Source organism: Syngnathus leptorhynchus, chromosome 6, assembly GCF_054491065.1.
Source record: "Syngnathus leptorhynchus isolate UIUO chromosome 6, UIUO_Slep, whole genome shotgun sequence".
Lineage (NCBI taxonomy): Eukaryota > Metazoa > Chordata > Actinopteri > Syngnathiformes > Syngnathidae > Syngnathus > Syngnathus leptorhynchus.
Window position 1 is genome coordinate 10,681,215 of NC_141200.1, and position 15,404 is coordinate 10,696,618.

Here is a 15,404-nt window from a genome sequence, read left to right on the forward strand (position 1 = left end):
TCGTTTTCAATTCAGACGAGTAAAAACTGGTCAAATATTCTAAAAAAAAAAGATATGATTAAAAGTGAAGACAATTTGCATTTCTAGTAATGACACAAATTTGATGCACAATTTGTCTTCGCGGGCCACATAAAATGATGTGGCGGGCTGTATCTGGCCCCCGGGCCTTGAGTTTGACACCTGTGCATTACAGTATATTAAAACCTTGCTGGGCCAGTCGGTCCCATCCTGCCACATCACAGCATGATGTCGCTTAAACCCCTTTTGTCAGTCTAACACCTGTGCTGTTTGCTCAGTTGTAGTTAGCATGTATTTAAATATGAAGTCGTCACATAATAACACCTACAATTTGATTAGTTTTAGTGTGTGTGTGTGTGTGTGTGTGTGTGTGTGTGTGTGTGTGTGTGTGTGTGTGTGTGTGTGTGTGTGTGTGTGTGTGTGTGTGCGTGCGTGCGTGCGTGCGTGCGGGTGGGTGGGCGTGCGTGCGTGCGTGTGCGTCTGCGTGCATACGTTTGTGTGTGCAGCTGTGTGTGTGTAGGCATTTGCATGATTTAGAGTGTGATTTTATTTATGTCCTCAAGAAGGCACAGCAAAAATGAGCTGTCACCTGTAATTACAGCCAGGCTAACAAGAAGTGACTTGTTAATTGTTAAATCTATTTAAAAGAATTGTAGCTTGTCGTTCCCTTTCTTGTATTGGCTTCACTCTCTGCGTTTCTCTAATGTCACGTTATTGTGTTGATTTAAATCACTGATTGTCACTGTTTATTGCTTGCTTCCATACCTATTTCATTTATTATGTTACTTTTCACTTGCTAACGCCCTAAGTCGTTGAGTTTTTGTTTTCCTTCTTTTCTCCGTGTTGGTACAAAACTCCAGCAGCACATTGATGTCATGAAATTGCACAAATCAATAACTCTGACTGTCAGCATGGAATATAAACTGTAATATAAGATTGATGTCTCTCGACTCGCTTACGTTTGCTCTCCTCACTTCATTCTTTGTTTTTGTCTCTCTTCTTTTCACACACAGTGGCGTCCATTCCTACCTGGTCTGAAATACGAAGTGATAGACTCAGCCTTCATCTCATTGTATACAGGTAAAAGTTTGATTTTGTTGATTTAATTAAGTTTAATTTTAATTAAGTTTAAAATGTGAACTTATCTGGTAGTACTTTTTCAGAAAACTTTATCCCCACAGGGAAGTTAAGCGAGCGTACATCCATACTTCATATACATACGTACGTACGTACGTGCGTACATACATACATACATACGTACGTACGTACGTGCGTACATACATACATACGTACGTACGTACGTGCGTACATACATACATACGTACGTACGTACGTACGTACGTACGTACGTACGTACGTACGTACATACATACGTACATACATACATACATACATACATACATACATACATACATACATACATACATACATACATACATACCAGTTGTTTTATTGTGTCATTAAATTGTGCTTGTGTGTTGTACCAAATTGGTTTCAAATTACAAGAGTTCGATCTTAACTTTAACAGAGGTTTCATGATTTTGATTTCTTTTTTTGAGAGGGGTGGTAACACTTGTTAGGTTGTGTATAAGAAGTATAGTTGAGTTCTTCCTCTACTGGATTTCTTTCCTCTGTCCTTTGTGGCAAACTTGGGTACTCTTTTTGAAGACAAGAAACACGAGGAAGAGTGTGAAAATGAGTTTAGGAGTGATTCAAGGGACTTTGTATCAAACAAGGAAACTGACACACATATGAACAGAGAATGATCTTCTTTGAGGTAACTGTTATTATTTTTTTATTCTGCTCAGTTGAGGAAATATCAGCACTAAGAATATGAAAATGAGTTTAGGAGTGGTTCACGGGACTTTGTATCAGACAAGGAAACTGACACACATTTGAATTTAGAATCACTTTAATGTGAGGTCACAGTGTTATTATTTTTTTATTCTGCTCACTTGAGGAAATGTCAGCACTAGGTTCAAGTCCTTGTGAACTGGCTATCGATTTTCCGTGAGATGACACTTGTGAGCACATCTCAGCTCTGTATCAGGACTGAGATGCTACGAACAGACAGGCCGGATGCTAAAAGGCCCCATAGGTACAATTGGGGTCATGTACACTGGCGACACAAGTGGCAGCATAATCTGTGCTTTTGTGTTGCTAGTTGATTTTCAATGTCCCTGAATATAAATTACTTATTATTTGACCTTCACCATCTTGAATTGGATATACCGGTAGTTCTTGACCTCCTTGGAGCAATGATCTGTGAAATATTGACAAGCTGGAACCTTCAGAGACCTGACATAGCAAACCAAGGCCATATCCTGAATTTTGTGAGAATAGAACATATTCCTTCATGGCAGATATTTAAATATGTTTGACTAAGTGTTGTCGTTGTGGAAAGCAGGCATGTAAACAACAGGTGTCTTGAAAATCATTTGGAAAAAATAGGTGCAATTTGTTTTGCTTGTGTGAACTGTATGAATGTGCATCACCAATCTCAATCCCTAGAGGATGAAAATGTTGCTGACCACCCTGTTAATTACATGGCATCCCTCCCATCAGGCAATGCACCTGACGCGCCATTAATCACACATGCCTGCCTTCTGCCTCTACTCGATCGATTGGTGTAATTATGATTCTCCTCTGCACTATTTTTTTGTCTTCCAACTTTCTTTCCTCGTCTTTGTTTTTCCACTTCTCATCTTACTCCTTTTTCTCTCTGTTTCGGCTTTTACTCTCAAAACGCAACAATCTGTACACCGGCACAGTTTGTGATTGCTCGATTGAATGGGTAATGCTACCTACCTGTAGGTTGACTAACTACCACTATTTTCAAGATGGAGTGTTTCAGTGTAATGACAAGTACATGTCATGCAACACTGAGCAAATAATGGCCACTAGGATGACAGAATCTTCATTGCTTGCTTGTTCTGTCGGAAGGCTGGTCATCAGGGGTTTCTCTGAAAATGTATCCAACTTCACTTGAGTCGTTATTTGAATGGTAAAATACTTTAAATAATACTTCCAGTGCAGTTACTGTAGTAAAGGTTTTATGGTGACAGTGTGACACAATTATCAATATGCTTGACCTTTGATGTCCCATTGTAATTTAAATGATGCGTGAATGAGCAAGTCTCGAAGGGTGTCATGGCCCTATCGCTCTAATGCAGCTAGAATTTTGGTTCCCAGTTAGTGTGAGAGTAAATGATTTTTTTTTTTTTCAATATGTGCATTGTGATTGACATCCCTGAACAGAAACAGAAGACTTTTATGGTCTAGTCAATCAAAAGTGAACATTATTATCTTTGTAATATCTGTAAATTGTTTTGTAGCTCTGGATTTATTTTATACAATTTTTGATATTGTATCTCAATAGTACTCTAGTGATTGTGCTTCACCTTCTAATGCCTAAGTGATCTGTGGTGGTCACATAAGAAACAATTTGCACTCCTTTGTCCTTCAAAAACCTGTCATTTACTGTCCCAACTCCTTCTCAGTCATGTTTTTCCTCTGAATCTTTCAGACGAGTCCAGCCTCAAGATGAACAGCGTCGATCACATCCCTCAGACCTTCGCCAGTCATGTTCGGCTCCCAGAGGAGTCTCTGCCCCAAAAATTGGAAGAAGATGGCAAGCCACTGCACGGAGCAGATATGCTGAAGCCAGACCCGAGGGACACCTTCTATAGCAGTAAGTCTGTCCATCATTTCAGATTGTCTGTAAAATATTTTTGAATAAATAACCTCATGCAAAATGTTTTCTCCCCTTTCAGCTCCCATGATCCACCCCTCCCGACTAGAAAATGTTCTGCCTGCTTGTCTTTACTCTCCCACCTATGTCGTCAAAGATTTTCCCATTGCAAGATATCAGGGCCTGCAGTTTGTAAGTAACCTCTCGATCGTCTTCCCTTTGGACCACTACGCTTGCGATTCACCAATGCTGTTTTAATTGGATGAAAGGGTTTCTAAAATCATCTTTGTGGGTCATCAGCAGTGCATCTAATTATAGCAGCCATATGTAGATGACTTAACCTGTTAAATAATAATAAATAAATAAAGTGTTTACCATTAACTCATCTGCTTCTCTCATAACTCAACTGTAGTAAGTTGCGGCCAATACGGAGCGCTGCTGCCCCCTGTCATAAACTATGACTTACTACATTCATATAAAACAAGTTACAATTCATTTGATTAGCATGATGGTTTAACTATCTGCAATTTATGTTTGACACTATACTGTTTTCCAGGTTTATCTGTCATTTGTTTACCCAAATGATTTCACCCGTCTCACACATATGGAACGAGAAAACAAGTGCTTCTACAGAGAGTCCCCCATCTACTTAGAGAAGTATGTCGATCAAAAGGGAATCTTCAGTTCATCTGAACACATCCAGATATGTAAAATGCAACAATAATTACACCATCGTGACCCAGTGCAACCTGTTACTTTTTTCAACAAAGAGGAGGAACATGACAGTAAAAGAAAGATCCCACTTGGTTGAATCAGGTCTTAAGATTCAGTGATAACAATGTGCACACCAACGCATGAGCTACAGTGTATTACTCTTTATAGCCCTTTGGGATTATGCGTGTTTATGATTAACGTGTTTATGATAAGTTTGCACTCAAAACGTACATCTCTTCATTCAATCACATGGCCCCCCATTTGTTCAAACAGGAGTTAAAATATCACATTTTCAAGAAAGTTATTTTAAAAAGGGTATTGTTTGTCTTCAAGGTTCGGCTTTTATAAGTACATGAAGATGGATGAAGAGGAAGATGACAGGCCATTCTTCTTTCCCAACCCCGATGGTAACGTATGGCTAACACTTACTCTAAGGCCCACACCTTTAGTTCTCACCGTATGCCTCGTTTATTTGTCTCCAGTTTTCCTGGAGGAAGACGAAGTGGTGGATATGGAAGACGAGGTAGAGATTGTTGGCACACAGTCACCCAAGAAGCCTCTTCACCTCAGTCAGACAAGCCATGCTTCCAAGCCCTCCCATCATCACCTTCAACCACGACCTACATTTGCAAGTAAAGAAGTAGAGGATGGCGAGGAGGATCCTGGTGAGAGGGAAGATGGCGCAATCAATAGTATAGTAAACCGCAGAGAAAGGAGACACTTTGCCTACAGAGATGAGATAGAAAGGGAGAGAAATTGGAGAGGAGCTCAACCAAGGGCTAACAGGAGCCATGATGCGAAAGACGGTCTGTCAGAACTCCAAACTAAGATGCATCGCTCGGACACAGAAAGCGTGGTCCGAGGCCGCTCTCTGTCGTGGAGCCGCAACAGTCCTGCAGCACTCAGCCCGGCCGATAAAGGTGGTGGAGAGGAGGAGGTCGATGCTACTCCTAAATTAGTAACTCGACCTCTCCTTTTTCCGAAAAAGTCCTCCATAACTAGTCATGCCAAACACATCCTCACCAACTCTGCCCACACCAACAATGTCCGTGATAGTAAAAATAAGATTGCTGGAAACAAGAAAGAGAAGACGCAAGAGAACAAGATCTACATCACCAGGCCTCGGCCCAACAGGGAGCGAGAGAAGGAAAGGGAGAAGCGTCGAGAGAGAAGGGAGGAGAGGGCATCTGACCACCCGAGAGAGGTTTTCCCTGGGGTCTTTCTGTATCAAACTGGGAGGACCACGAGACTGGTCAAACTTGGGGACAGAGGGCATGTTGGATGGGTTAAAAGCAGAGGCAGGAGTCCAGTTAGCTCCCCTCAGCTCTGGCCCAATCCACCCACAAAATGGGGTAAATCATCCCTTCACAATAAAAGCATCAACATTCCAAATGATAATGTACTAAAGTCTACCGACAAATTGACAGCTCTAAAACGGTCAGATGAGCGCCTCAGCAAAGGGGAGAACCTTGCTTTAAAGATGACAGCCACAACAGGTCCTACCAGCAAATCACACCCTCTAACCCCACGATCTCGACACCAAGACCCCACCCAGCATGCTCCTCACTGGTTGAACTCCACCGAAAGCCCCCAAGGTCAAGTCCGAGTTACCTCCTACCTCAAGACCACCGAGATCACAGAGTCGCAGCCGGACGTCAACCTGGCAGAGATGGAGCAGGACACAAACCGCTCTAATCCTGACTTGGAACCAGAACCCGAGGAGGGCGAAATGTCGGACTACAGCTACGAGGAGGTGGAGGCGCGGCCAGGTTGGGCAGAGGAGAGCATCAACTGGCAGAGGACTTTCTCGGTGAACCCAATGGATTTTGAGCTTCTGCGCTCCGACTGGAATGACCTTCGCTGCAATGTGTCAGGTAACCTCCAGCTGGCAGAGAGCGAGGTGGTGGACGTGCTGGCTCAGTACATGGAGAAGCTCAACGAACGCAACGGCGGGTAAGAAAAACACTTATCGACTTCACATTAATACATTTGTTTTAATCCAATCTAAAATGAAGGCATCATTTTTTATTTGGCAAATTAAACAATGTGATTCTTCTGTTTTGAAATTCTGTACTTTATCGATTGTCCGTATCCGGAATCCAGGATTTATACTCTGCTGCGAATCATCAATGTGGAGAAGCGGCGAGACTCTGCCAGAGGGAACCGCTACCTGGTGGAGTTGGAGCTGATGGAGAGAGGTCGCAGTGTTGTGCGTCTGTCCGAATACATCTATTTGCTGCTTCACCGGGGCAGGCAAGTCGACGAAAGCCCTGAGAACACAGAGAACACTGCTCCGGCTTCCATCCCGGCCTCGGGCCCCTCCGCTGCCACCTCCAACCTCAGCACCGCTCCACACCTTCCCCCCACCAAATCTCCCTCACGGCCTGGAGCCACAGCCTGGAGCACAGCCTTTGCCAAACCTCTGCTGTGCCAGCCGGTCATGCTACAATGGAGGAAAGATGTCATGGTGCACTTTGTGGTACCAGGTTAGTCAGAAACGCTATTGTTGGAATAGTCTGTCATGAATTCATTGTTCATGTTCTCTCATCTAGAAATAAGGATCTTGGAGATATTTAATCAGTTCACACTTTACACAAATGGGCTTGCACTTCATCTGAGTTCTCTTGTTCCTCCTGCCTTTCAGTAAAGAACCAAGCTCGCTGGGTCCAGCAGTTCATTTCTGACATGGAAAATCTTCATCATCGAACCAAGGATGACAACTTCAACATCATCATTGTTGACTTTGAGAGTGAAGACATGGATGTGGAGCAAGCGCTTAGAGAGAGCACTGTTCCTAGGTGCGTCATACATCTCACCATGTCCGTTTAATAGTTGACTTAGCAATGATTTGCTTTGTTTTATTAAGATATGAGTACTTGAGGAGAGAAGGGAACTTTGAGCGCTCAGCTGGACTGCAGATTGGAGTGGATACCATTGAGGTGAGATAGACAAACACAATGGAAGAGCAGTGCTTCAACAGTTAGCTGCATTTCTGTCATGTGTATGCCATGGCTGTCCGTTATTTGACTCGCTGAATATGTCTCAATCCCACGTGCCTTTGTGCACCCTTTCCCCCCACCTGGTGATGAGAGGCTGCTCGTTTCTAGCTCGACGTTGATCCGTCAGTTGAGTGTCAGTGCCGTTACAATGCAATGACAGGCCTGTCAATCACTACGGAATCATTTAAGACAGGTCGCAGATTCTGAGGCCAGATGCTAGGAATGCTTGCTGTTAGTTGCTATTATTATTATTATTATTATTATTATTATTATTATTATTATTGTTATTGTTATTATTCAATTTAAATTTAATATTTAATCATATATTTAATAAAAAGAAACATACTCAAAAAGTGCTGACAAAGCTTCTTAATAAATGGATTGATTAGTCTTAAATTAGACTTGTACCGGTTTGAGGATTTTGATGCTTCTGACAATAAGTTAATGATTTGAAGCATGACTGTAACCCAGCGCACAAATAACAATGTAAAAATATATATATTAAAAAAATATGTAAAAATAACTTTACAGCACTGACCTCTTGTGAGTTTTGCCTTTTCACCCAACATCTTTCAGACAACAAATGAATCTCCTAAACTGCGCTACCTTGTACTCACCACATAAACAATACTGCAGTTATAATTACTGTGCGTTTTCCTTCCGGCAGGATAGCCACAGCATTGTGTTCCTGTGTGACCTCCACATTCATTTCCCTCTAAACATCTTGGAGAGCATCAGGAAGCACTGTGTTGAAGGGCGCCTTGCTTTCGCTCCCATTGTTATGAGACTTGGCTGCGGGAGTTCGCCACAGGAGCCTGATGGTAACACGCACAAATAAAAATGAAAATGTCAGACATGATTGCTTTCACATTCACTTGGGACTCACTTTTCTTCTTCAGTTTACTGGTAGGTAGTTCTTCATTTTTGATGCGAGTTTTTACTTTTCACAGGTTATTGGGAGGTAAATGGCTTCGGTTTGTTTGGGATCTACAAGTCTGATTTTGACAAAATTGGCGGGATGAACACCGAAGAATTTAAAGACCGCTGGGGCGGAGAAGACTGGGAGCTTTTGGACAGGTAATTCAGCATAAAAGCAATGACAGAATTTTGAATATTTGATTTTGTTTCCCACATTCATGTTCGTCTCCATAGATAGTATAACAGATGACACATTGTGCTTTCATCAATGTAATTTCTGTTTATCTCACAATACCATGTAAAAATAAATGAAGACATAAAGATGTACCTGGAATTGAACGCCAATTTTTCTGAAACAATAGTTTCAATAGAAAGCAGCTTACATTAGAATTTGAGTTCATAGGCCATGTTTGATGAAAGCCTCCATACCTCATAAAAATACACAAGGATCTCATTTGAAAAATGCTCACATTCAGAGTGTATTTCATTTCTTTCTCTTTCCGGATATCTACAGGGTATTGCAGAATGGTTTGGAAGTAGAGAGACTACGCTTAAGAAACTTCTTTCACTACTACCACTCCAAACGTGGAATGTGGAATGCCCAAAACAAGAAAACTGCAAAGGGATAATACAGCACCTGAATAATAAACTACCTGCAGATCCAGTGTGTGCAAGTGTGTGTGCCTGCGTGCAAGTGTGTGTGCGTGCGAGTGTGTTTGTGTGTATGTGCATGCATGTGTGTGTGTGTGTGTGGGTGGGTATGAGAGACTGAAGAAAGCTCGCTCACTGATGCCCAAGGTTCCAGCATCCTTTCGAGGATTGTTTGTTTGACCCGAAAAAGTCCAGATGTGAACTTTGGAAGTGAGCTGTTTACAAAGATCATCCTGAGTAACTTTGAATCATCAACTGGAGTACTTGAGGGAGAGACTTTTTTTTTCTCCTTCTCATAGCTCAAGTTTAGTGCAATGTTTTTAGAAGAACTGGAAAGCAGCTGTTTTTCCATATGTATGAATGTGCACATGTATATATGTATATAAAAATGTGTGAAGAAAACACCTTTTTTTCCTCATAAGGTGATGCTAACCTAAGATTATTTTTTTCTAGGATGTGCACACATGACAGACTAACATGAATGTGTGTCATCACGCCCCAATAGTGATAATGCTTAATAAATCATCTATTCTTCGGATATACTGCAAGAGGTTCTACACACACACACATGCACACACACACATGCACACACGCAGACACGCACACACACCCTTTTCATCCTTTTTGAAAATGTATTTCTAATGTACTTTTGCCTCGAGCTTTATCAGTTGAGTTTCAGTGTCATTATTTTTATACAGTTGAACGTTTCTATAAAACTGCTGTTCTGTGCACTGTAAGATGCATTTTACCATCATATTGCTATCATATGCTATTTATGACATTTCCTGTCTCATTAACTACACATTCTGCTTTTAAATGCCTTCAGTAGTTTTTGTTAGTTTATGCACCAACTGTTGTGGTTTTATTTCTAAAACATTGGTTTGTAAACAGTTTACACCTTTTAATATACTGATTCTATCCTCCATTCCCTCTAAATCTCTAACCTCACATGGAACATAAAAGTCTAACGAGGGAAGACGAGGGCTGATTGTTGCGTTGCTGTTGCGTTGAAAATCCTGGATTTAAATGTTTTCAAAATATTTATCTGTAGAGAACGCTTAACTTAAACTCAACAGAAGCGGGAACGTTCAATTTCTCTCAAATGTGTGCCTTCATCTGAGTTGGGCTGCAGGCAGTTTTTATACAGTTATATATGACTGATACAAGAGTGTCAGAAATTATTTACAAATGGGCTGTCATGTCACTATATCTTCAGTTACACTATCACGAAGGAGTGACGGTCCTTTACAATGGATTACAGGTATCTATGTGTGTTTGCTGTAGTTGTGCATTGAACGTGTTGTTGCAAACTAAGAGACTACTGAGCAGAACCAGACTCACTGGCAGCTGCAGTCCAGCAGGGGCTCACTAGCTCCCATTAGCTTGCCTGGAGGGCGGATTCCTATTGCCTCTTTATACAGCATGGTACTTATGATGAGGAGTGGCTGGTAGGCTCCACGCTGGACTCATATGAGTAATAATTTAAGACCTGTTATTGACTGTATGATTGGTAAATGCCCTATCTTTGCCTCTATTGGGAAAGGCCAAAACAATGTAAGGTCATTTAACATTCGCAAGGGGCAATTTAAAAAGCAGAAGAAGCACTATAACTAGACTAGATATATATTTAAAAAGGAAATTGATGGGAAATAGGTATATACATTCCAAGGTAATTTCTGTGAAATTGTTTTGTAGAGAAAATGTTTTAAAAATGTATTGTACTTTTGTTTGTTTTTTAATACAAAATTGTACGCTTATGCTCACATCCTTTTCTGTGTGATTATTATTATTTTTTTTCAAAATGTGATATACTGGTTAGCACGTCTGCTTCACAGTTAGGAGGGTGCCGGTTAGATTCCACCTCTGACTCTCCCTGTGTGGGGTTTGCATGTTCTCCCCGTGCCCACGTGGATTTTCTCCGGGCACTCCGGTTTCCTCCCACATCCCAAAAACATGCTTGGTAGGCCGATTGAGCAATCCAAATTGCCCCTAGGTGTGAGTGCGAGTGTGGATGGTTGCTCGTTTTTGTGTGCCCTACGATTGGCTGGCAACCGGTTTAGGGTGTCCTCTGCCTCCTGCCCGATGACTGCTGGGATAGGCTCCAGCACGCCGGCGACCACCATGGGGACAAACAGTATACAAAATGGATGGATGGATATATTAGAACTGTCTTGATCTTTTTGGTCTTTTACCTGTTCAACGTCACTAAGAAATGATGTGTCCCATATCTATCCACAAGAGGGCAATCAATTCACATACGCAAGTCCTGGGTTAACTTGCCTCACCCTTTAAGAATTGAGCAACATGGGGAAATTAAGTTTAAAATACGTCACCAACAACTCTATAGCACTATAGCAACGACTGCACACAAACTGATTACATCATTTTGTGGTGCAATAAGTTCTTTTAAAAAGTCACGTTGAAATTTGCATTAGAAACTATTTTAGGGGGTGTTTTTAAATAATTATATTACACATTTACTGTAAAATCAGTTGAGCTTTAAAAAGATAAGTTTTATGAATAGAAAAGGACTGTTTTATTCCCAACTCGACTTATTGTCTATCACAAGCACCGGTGCAAAAAAAAAACTAACAACAACAACTGATGAGTGTAAAATTCACAGAAAAGATCATGTGTGCTGGTAATTGTGTAATGTAAAATTGAATCATTTTCAGACTTAGACATTTACTGCTCTGGTTGATGTCCTTGATGTTTTCAACCGTATGACATGACGCAAGTGATGGCCTCACAAGAGTAACGTGTTGTCTGGATGAAGCAAGCATTAACCTCCTGTAATGGCCTCAGAGGCTTTTGCACTTCCTCTCTTCTCATCACGGCCTTTGACTCAAACCGAAAATGGAACACTCTTTTCTGGAATTCTCTTGTGCTTAATACGTTTTGCTGTGATGATTGCAGCAACATAAAGTAAAAAAAACAAAATAGCCATTGTCACCTCCAGTTATAGTCAGCAGTATGCATGTTAATGCTCTGCTCAAACTTTATCCCGAAAGGCACAATCTGCTTATGAGTGTTAGCTTTTTTGGTACACCTCGTTTTCAAACACATGAGCTGAAATACCGGAAACTCATGTGATAAAGTAACAATTACGATTTCAACCTCAAGTGAACTAAATGAGGCATGTTTGCAGTTCTCTGAAGGATACCACACATGTAAACAAATGACATATTTGATTGTCTCTTCAGTGACATTTTATAACAATTCTAAAGTTGCATTTATCATGCACATAATGAAAAATCCTTTCAATTTTTCAATGAGCCAAAGGGAAGAGATGAGTTGAAAGGAAGGCCAGCTGACTCCATAAAAAAAAAAAAATCTGTTCGTTTCAGCTACAGGAATTTCTCTATCTGGGCTCTGTCATATAAAACTTTTAACAGAAGTTGGCTTTTTTGAAACAATTTGTTGCAAATTGGCAATTGAGAAAAGACACAGGAAGGTCCAGCACAGAAGTATGCACTTTATGAGTGGCAACGTTTACTCGGTCTGATTGGCTTCCTCTTTGTTTTGGTCGTCTCCTGATTGGTCAGTTACTTGTCATTCTCCGGTAGCCCCGCCTCGCAAACCCACGAGCAGTTGTTGGGTCTCTCTCTCGCAGCCGCACTCGCACACACGTCATCCTGAAAGCAGACAGGCGAGACGATCTAAGACGATTTTTTTTCCTCACGGGTTCAAAATACAAGACGTTTTTGTCTAGGGAGATTTTTTTTTCCCTTTTCTCTTTTTAAGCGTGGAATTCAAAAAGACAGGGAGCGCTTCGGCTCCGCAACGCTCGTTGGAGGAAAGTTGAAAGCTCTGTGTTGCCTGTAGAAAGGTGAGTCGGGAATTGCATCTCCCCGACTTGCAAGTTGGAAATGGAAAACATTCCTCGCCTTTCTTCATAATTCGATCATTAATGCCCTCTCTCGTGTGACATTGTGAAATTTATTCAGTGGCTTGTCTGACAAATGATGTGCGGTGGAACCAGTTTATCCAGCTCCGCTCGGAGTTTCAAGCTGGTTTGACTTCAGGTGACGGACGAGTGCTGCTTTTTGAAAGAAGATTTCTGAAGAGACATCATGGCTGGAGTGAGTAGTGCGCACGTAAAAACCCTGGAGGACCTGACTTTGGACTCGGGATATGGAGCCGGGGACTCGTGCAAATCCCTCAGCCTGTCCTCCTCCAAATCGAACTCCCAGGCCTTCATGACGACCCCTCATAGGGGCAACTGGTGGTACTATTCGGGCTCCATGAATAGCAGAAACAACAGCTGGGACACGGTCAACACAGTCCTTCCTGAGGACCCGGAGGACATATTCTCCAAATGTCCCCGCTTGCCTGATCTGGAAGAGTTCCCTTGGACAGAAGACGAGGTGTCTCAGATACTGCGCAAAGTGTCTGAGAGTGGCACTACGAAGGGTGGCCACGCACCTGTGTTCACCTCGGAGGCTGTACGGCGGTTGTCCGTCCTGCTCCGAAAGGCTCTCATCCGCATCTCCAGGGAGGCCCAGCGGCTGAGCGTCATGCACTGCCGCTGCACACGCTTCGAGGTGCAGAGCGCCATGAGACTTGTGCTCAGTTGGGCTCTGGCCGATTACTGCGTCTCAGCCACAGTCAAAGCCATCTCCATGTACAGCATGAGTGCCGGCGAGATGCTGAGAAAGGGCAAGTCGGCCCGCTGCGGCCTGTCCTTCTCCGTGGGTCGTTTCTTCCGCTGGATGGTGGACACTCGCATATCTGTTCGTATCCACGAGTATGCCGCGATCTGCCTGACCGCCTGCATGGAAGCTCTGGTGGAAGAGATCGCTGCCCGAGTGCTCATGTCCGAACGGGGTCACCTTGGGCCAGATTCGGGGTCACCGTGTGCCGCGGTGAGTGCCGAGACCTTGGAGGGGGTGGTGAACAACGAAGCGGAGCTGTGGGGAGTTCTCCAGCACTATGAGCACCTGATCTGTGGGAAGAATGCAAGTGGTAAGTTCCTTCAAGTGAATGAATGGGAGCCTTCAATGTGTGTGTTGCTGTGTGATGACTTCCAACATCCACCTAACGTTTTCCTCTCACACCGTTTCCCTTCAGAGTTGCGCTCACCACTTTCCACTCGTTCACCTTCCAATGCGTGTGGAAACACTTAAATTAGGTATTTGCTCTGGATACAATAGCAGCCCTTTGTGTGAGACATTTGATGGATTGTTTCTAATTTGACCCAACAGAATAGGAAAATAATAGTGCTGAGTTGTGTGCTAGAACAAAGGAAGTATTTGTCTTTCATAGGAAGTCCTGTGAGAAGAAACGGCAGGTCTTTGTGCCTTGCCTGTAGGCTCAATTAGACTGTATTGTAGTGTTTTTGCGCTTCTCCCTTCAGTTCTGATGTCACGCACCCTTGCTGTGCGTCTAATCATGTTGGGGTTTGGAGTACAGACAAGAGTTTTCTCTGTTCACACTCCCTTGCTGTGCTAGCGCTCCATCAGCTCTTTTTTTAAAAGCACTTTTTCATTTGTGCATTTTTGTCCGATTGCGCAACTGCAGCGCACCGCCGAACGCGCAACTGTAGCGCGTCGCCCACCGCGCAACTGCACCGCGCTGGTCGCATTATTGTGACAGAGCCGTCGCTGAAATTTAGAAAGTGTTTTTTTAAGTCCTGATGTACTTTCCAGAATTTAAGTAGACCTAAATGCGTAGGGAGCTTAATTTTGTCCGATCGCGCAACTGCAGCGCACCGGCGAACGCGCAACCGTAGAGCGTCGCCGACCGCGCAACTGCACCGGGCTGATGCTTTGGGTAACCGGATGTTGAGTCAGTTCATAGTCTTTCTTTGTGGCCTACTACTAGGTCAGTGGGGCGAATCTTTTTTTTGGGTTTCAATACAATGGCCTTTTGTTGTGTGATTGTCCTGCTTAGCCCAACATAGTTAAACAAATGCTGGTGAAGCTAGACACGGGCTTAGTGGATGCATACAGGATACATAGGGGGAGGGACATTTTCCGAAAGCAAGCTCTATCTGTAGGGCTACAATTAGAATATGCTATCAGTAAAGAGCACCTTTTAGTTCAAGTATGCATGCTATCCATGCGAGAGTAGGAAGTAGCGTAATGCTGTCCACACTCTAATTGCCCAATCGATTGTCGAAACTATATTCTTCCGCTATACAGTCATGCCTCACAAACCTCTACACATCCATATTTGTTTCATCAGAGCTTTCTGCAGGAAGTAATTATTATTTAATCACCGGCTAAGTTAAACAGCAGCCTCGGTATTCAGCATTTCGGCAGATGTATTTTGGTTGGGTTTGGATGAACCTATTTTGGTTGGTTCAGTGATGTGCGCATGTACATGTGTGTGTGCGTGCGTGTCTGTGTCCACATATGTTATAACAACACACCATTATTCTGACCACCCCAGCTTTTTATAGGTCCATGACT

At 42.7% G+C, this 15,404-nt stretch overlaps 2 protein-coding genes across 2 annotated transcripts in view; both read left to right on the plus strand.

The window, feature by feature from the left end:
* Positions 1-10,680, plus strand: part of b4galnt4a (beta-1,4-N-acetyl-galactosaminyl transferase 4a) — a 95,547-nt gene extending 84,867 nt beyond the window's left edge. The window contains exons 9-20 of the mRNA XM_085915162.1: positions 1,032-1,098; positions 3,545-3,709; positions 3,792-3,901; positions 4,266-4,366; positions 4,757-4,830; positions 4,906-6,376; positions 6,527-6,909; positions 7,068-7,221; positions 7,290-7,362; positions 8,090-8,243; positions 8,373-8,499; positions 8,855-10,680. Of these exons, the coding sequence (XP_085771288.1) occupies positions 1,032-1,098; positions 3,545-3,709; positions 3,792-3,901; positions 4,266-4,366; positions 4,757-4,830; positions 4,906-6,376; positions 6,527-6,909; positions 7,068-7,221; positions 7,290-7,362; positions 8,090-8,243; positions 8,373-8,499; positions 8,855-8,969 (2,994 nt within the window). The 3' untranslated portion in view covers positions 8,970-10,680. The remainder of the gene's footprint in view (positions 1-1,031; positions 1,099-3,544; positions 3,710-3,791; positions 3,902-4,265; positions 4,367-4,756; positions 4,831-4,905; positions 6,377-6,526; positions 6,910-7,067; positions 7,222-7,289; positions 7,363-8,089; positions 8,244-8,372; positions 8,500-8,854) is intronic.
* A 1,927-nt stretch (positions 10,681-12,607) lies between these two features.
* Positions 12,608-15,404, plus strand: part of abtb2b (ankyrin repeat and BTB (POZ) domain containing 2b) — a 31,556-nt gene continuing 28,759 nt past the window's right edge. Inside the window, exon 1 of the mRNA XM_085914250.1 lies at positions 12,608-13,956. Within this exon, the coding sequence (XP_085770376.1) occupies positions 13,065-13,956 (892 nt within the window). The 5' untranslated portion in view covers positions 12,608-13,064. The remainder of the gene's footprint in view (positions 13,957-15,404) is intronic.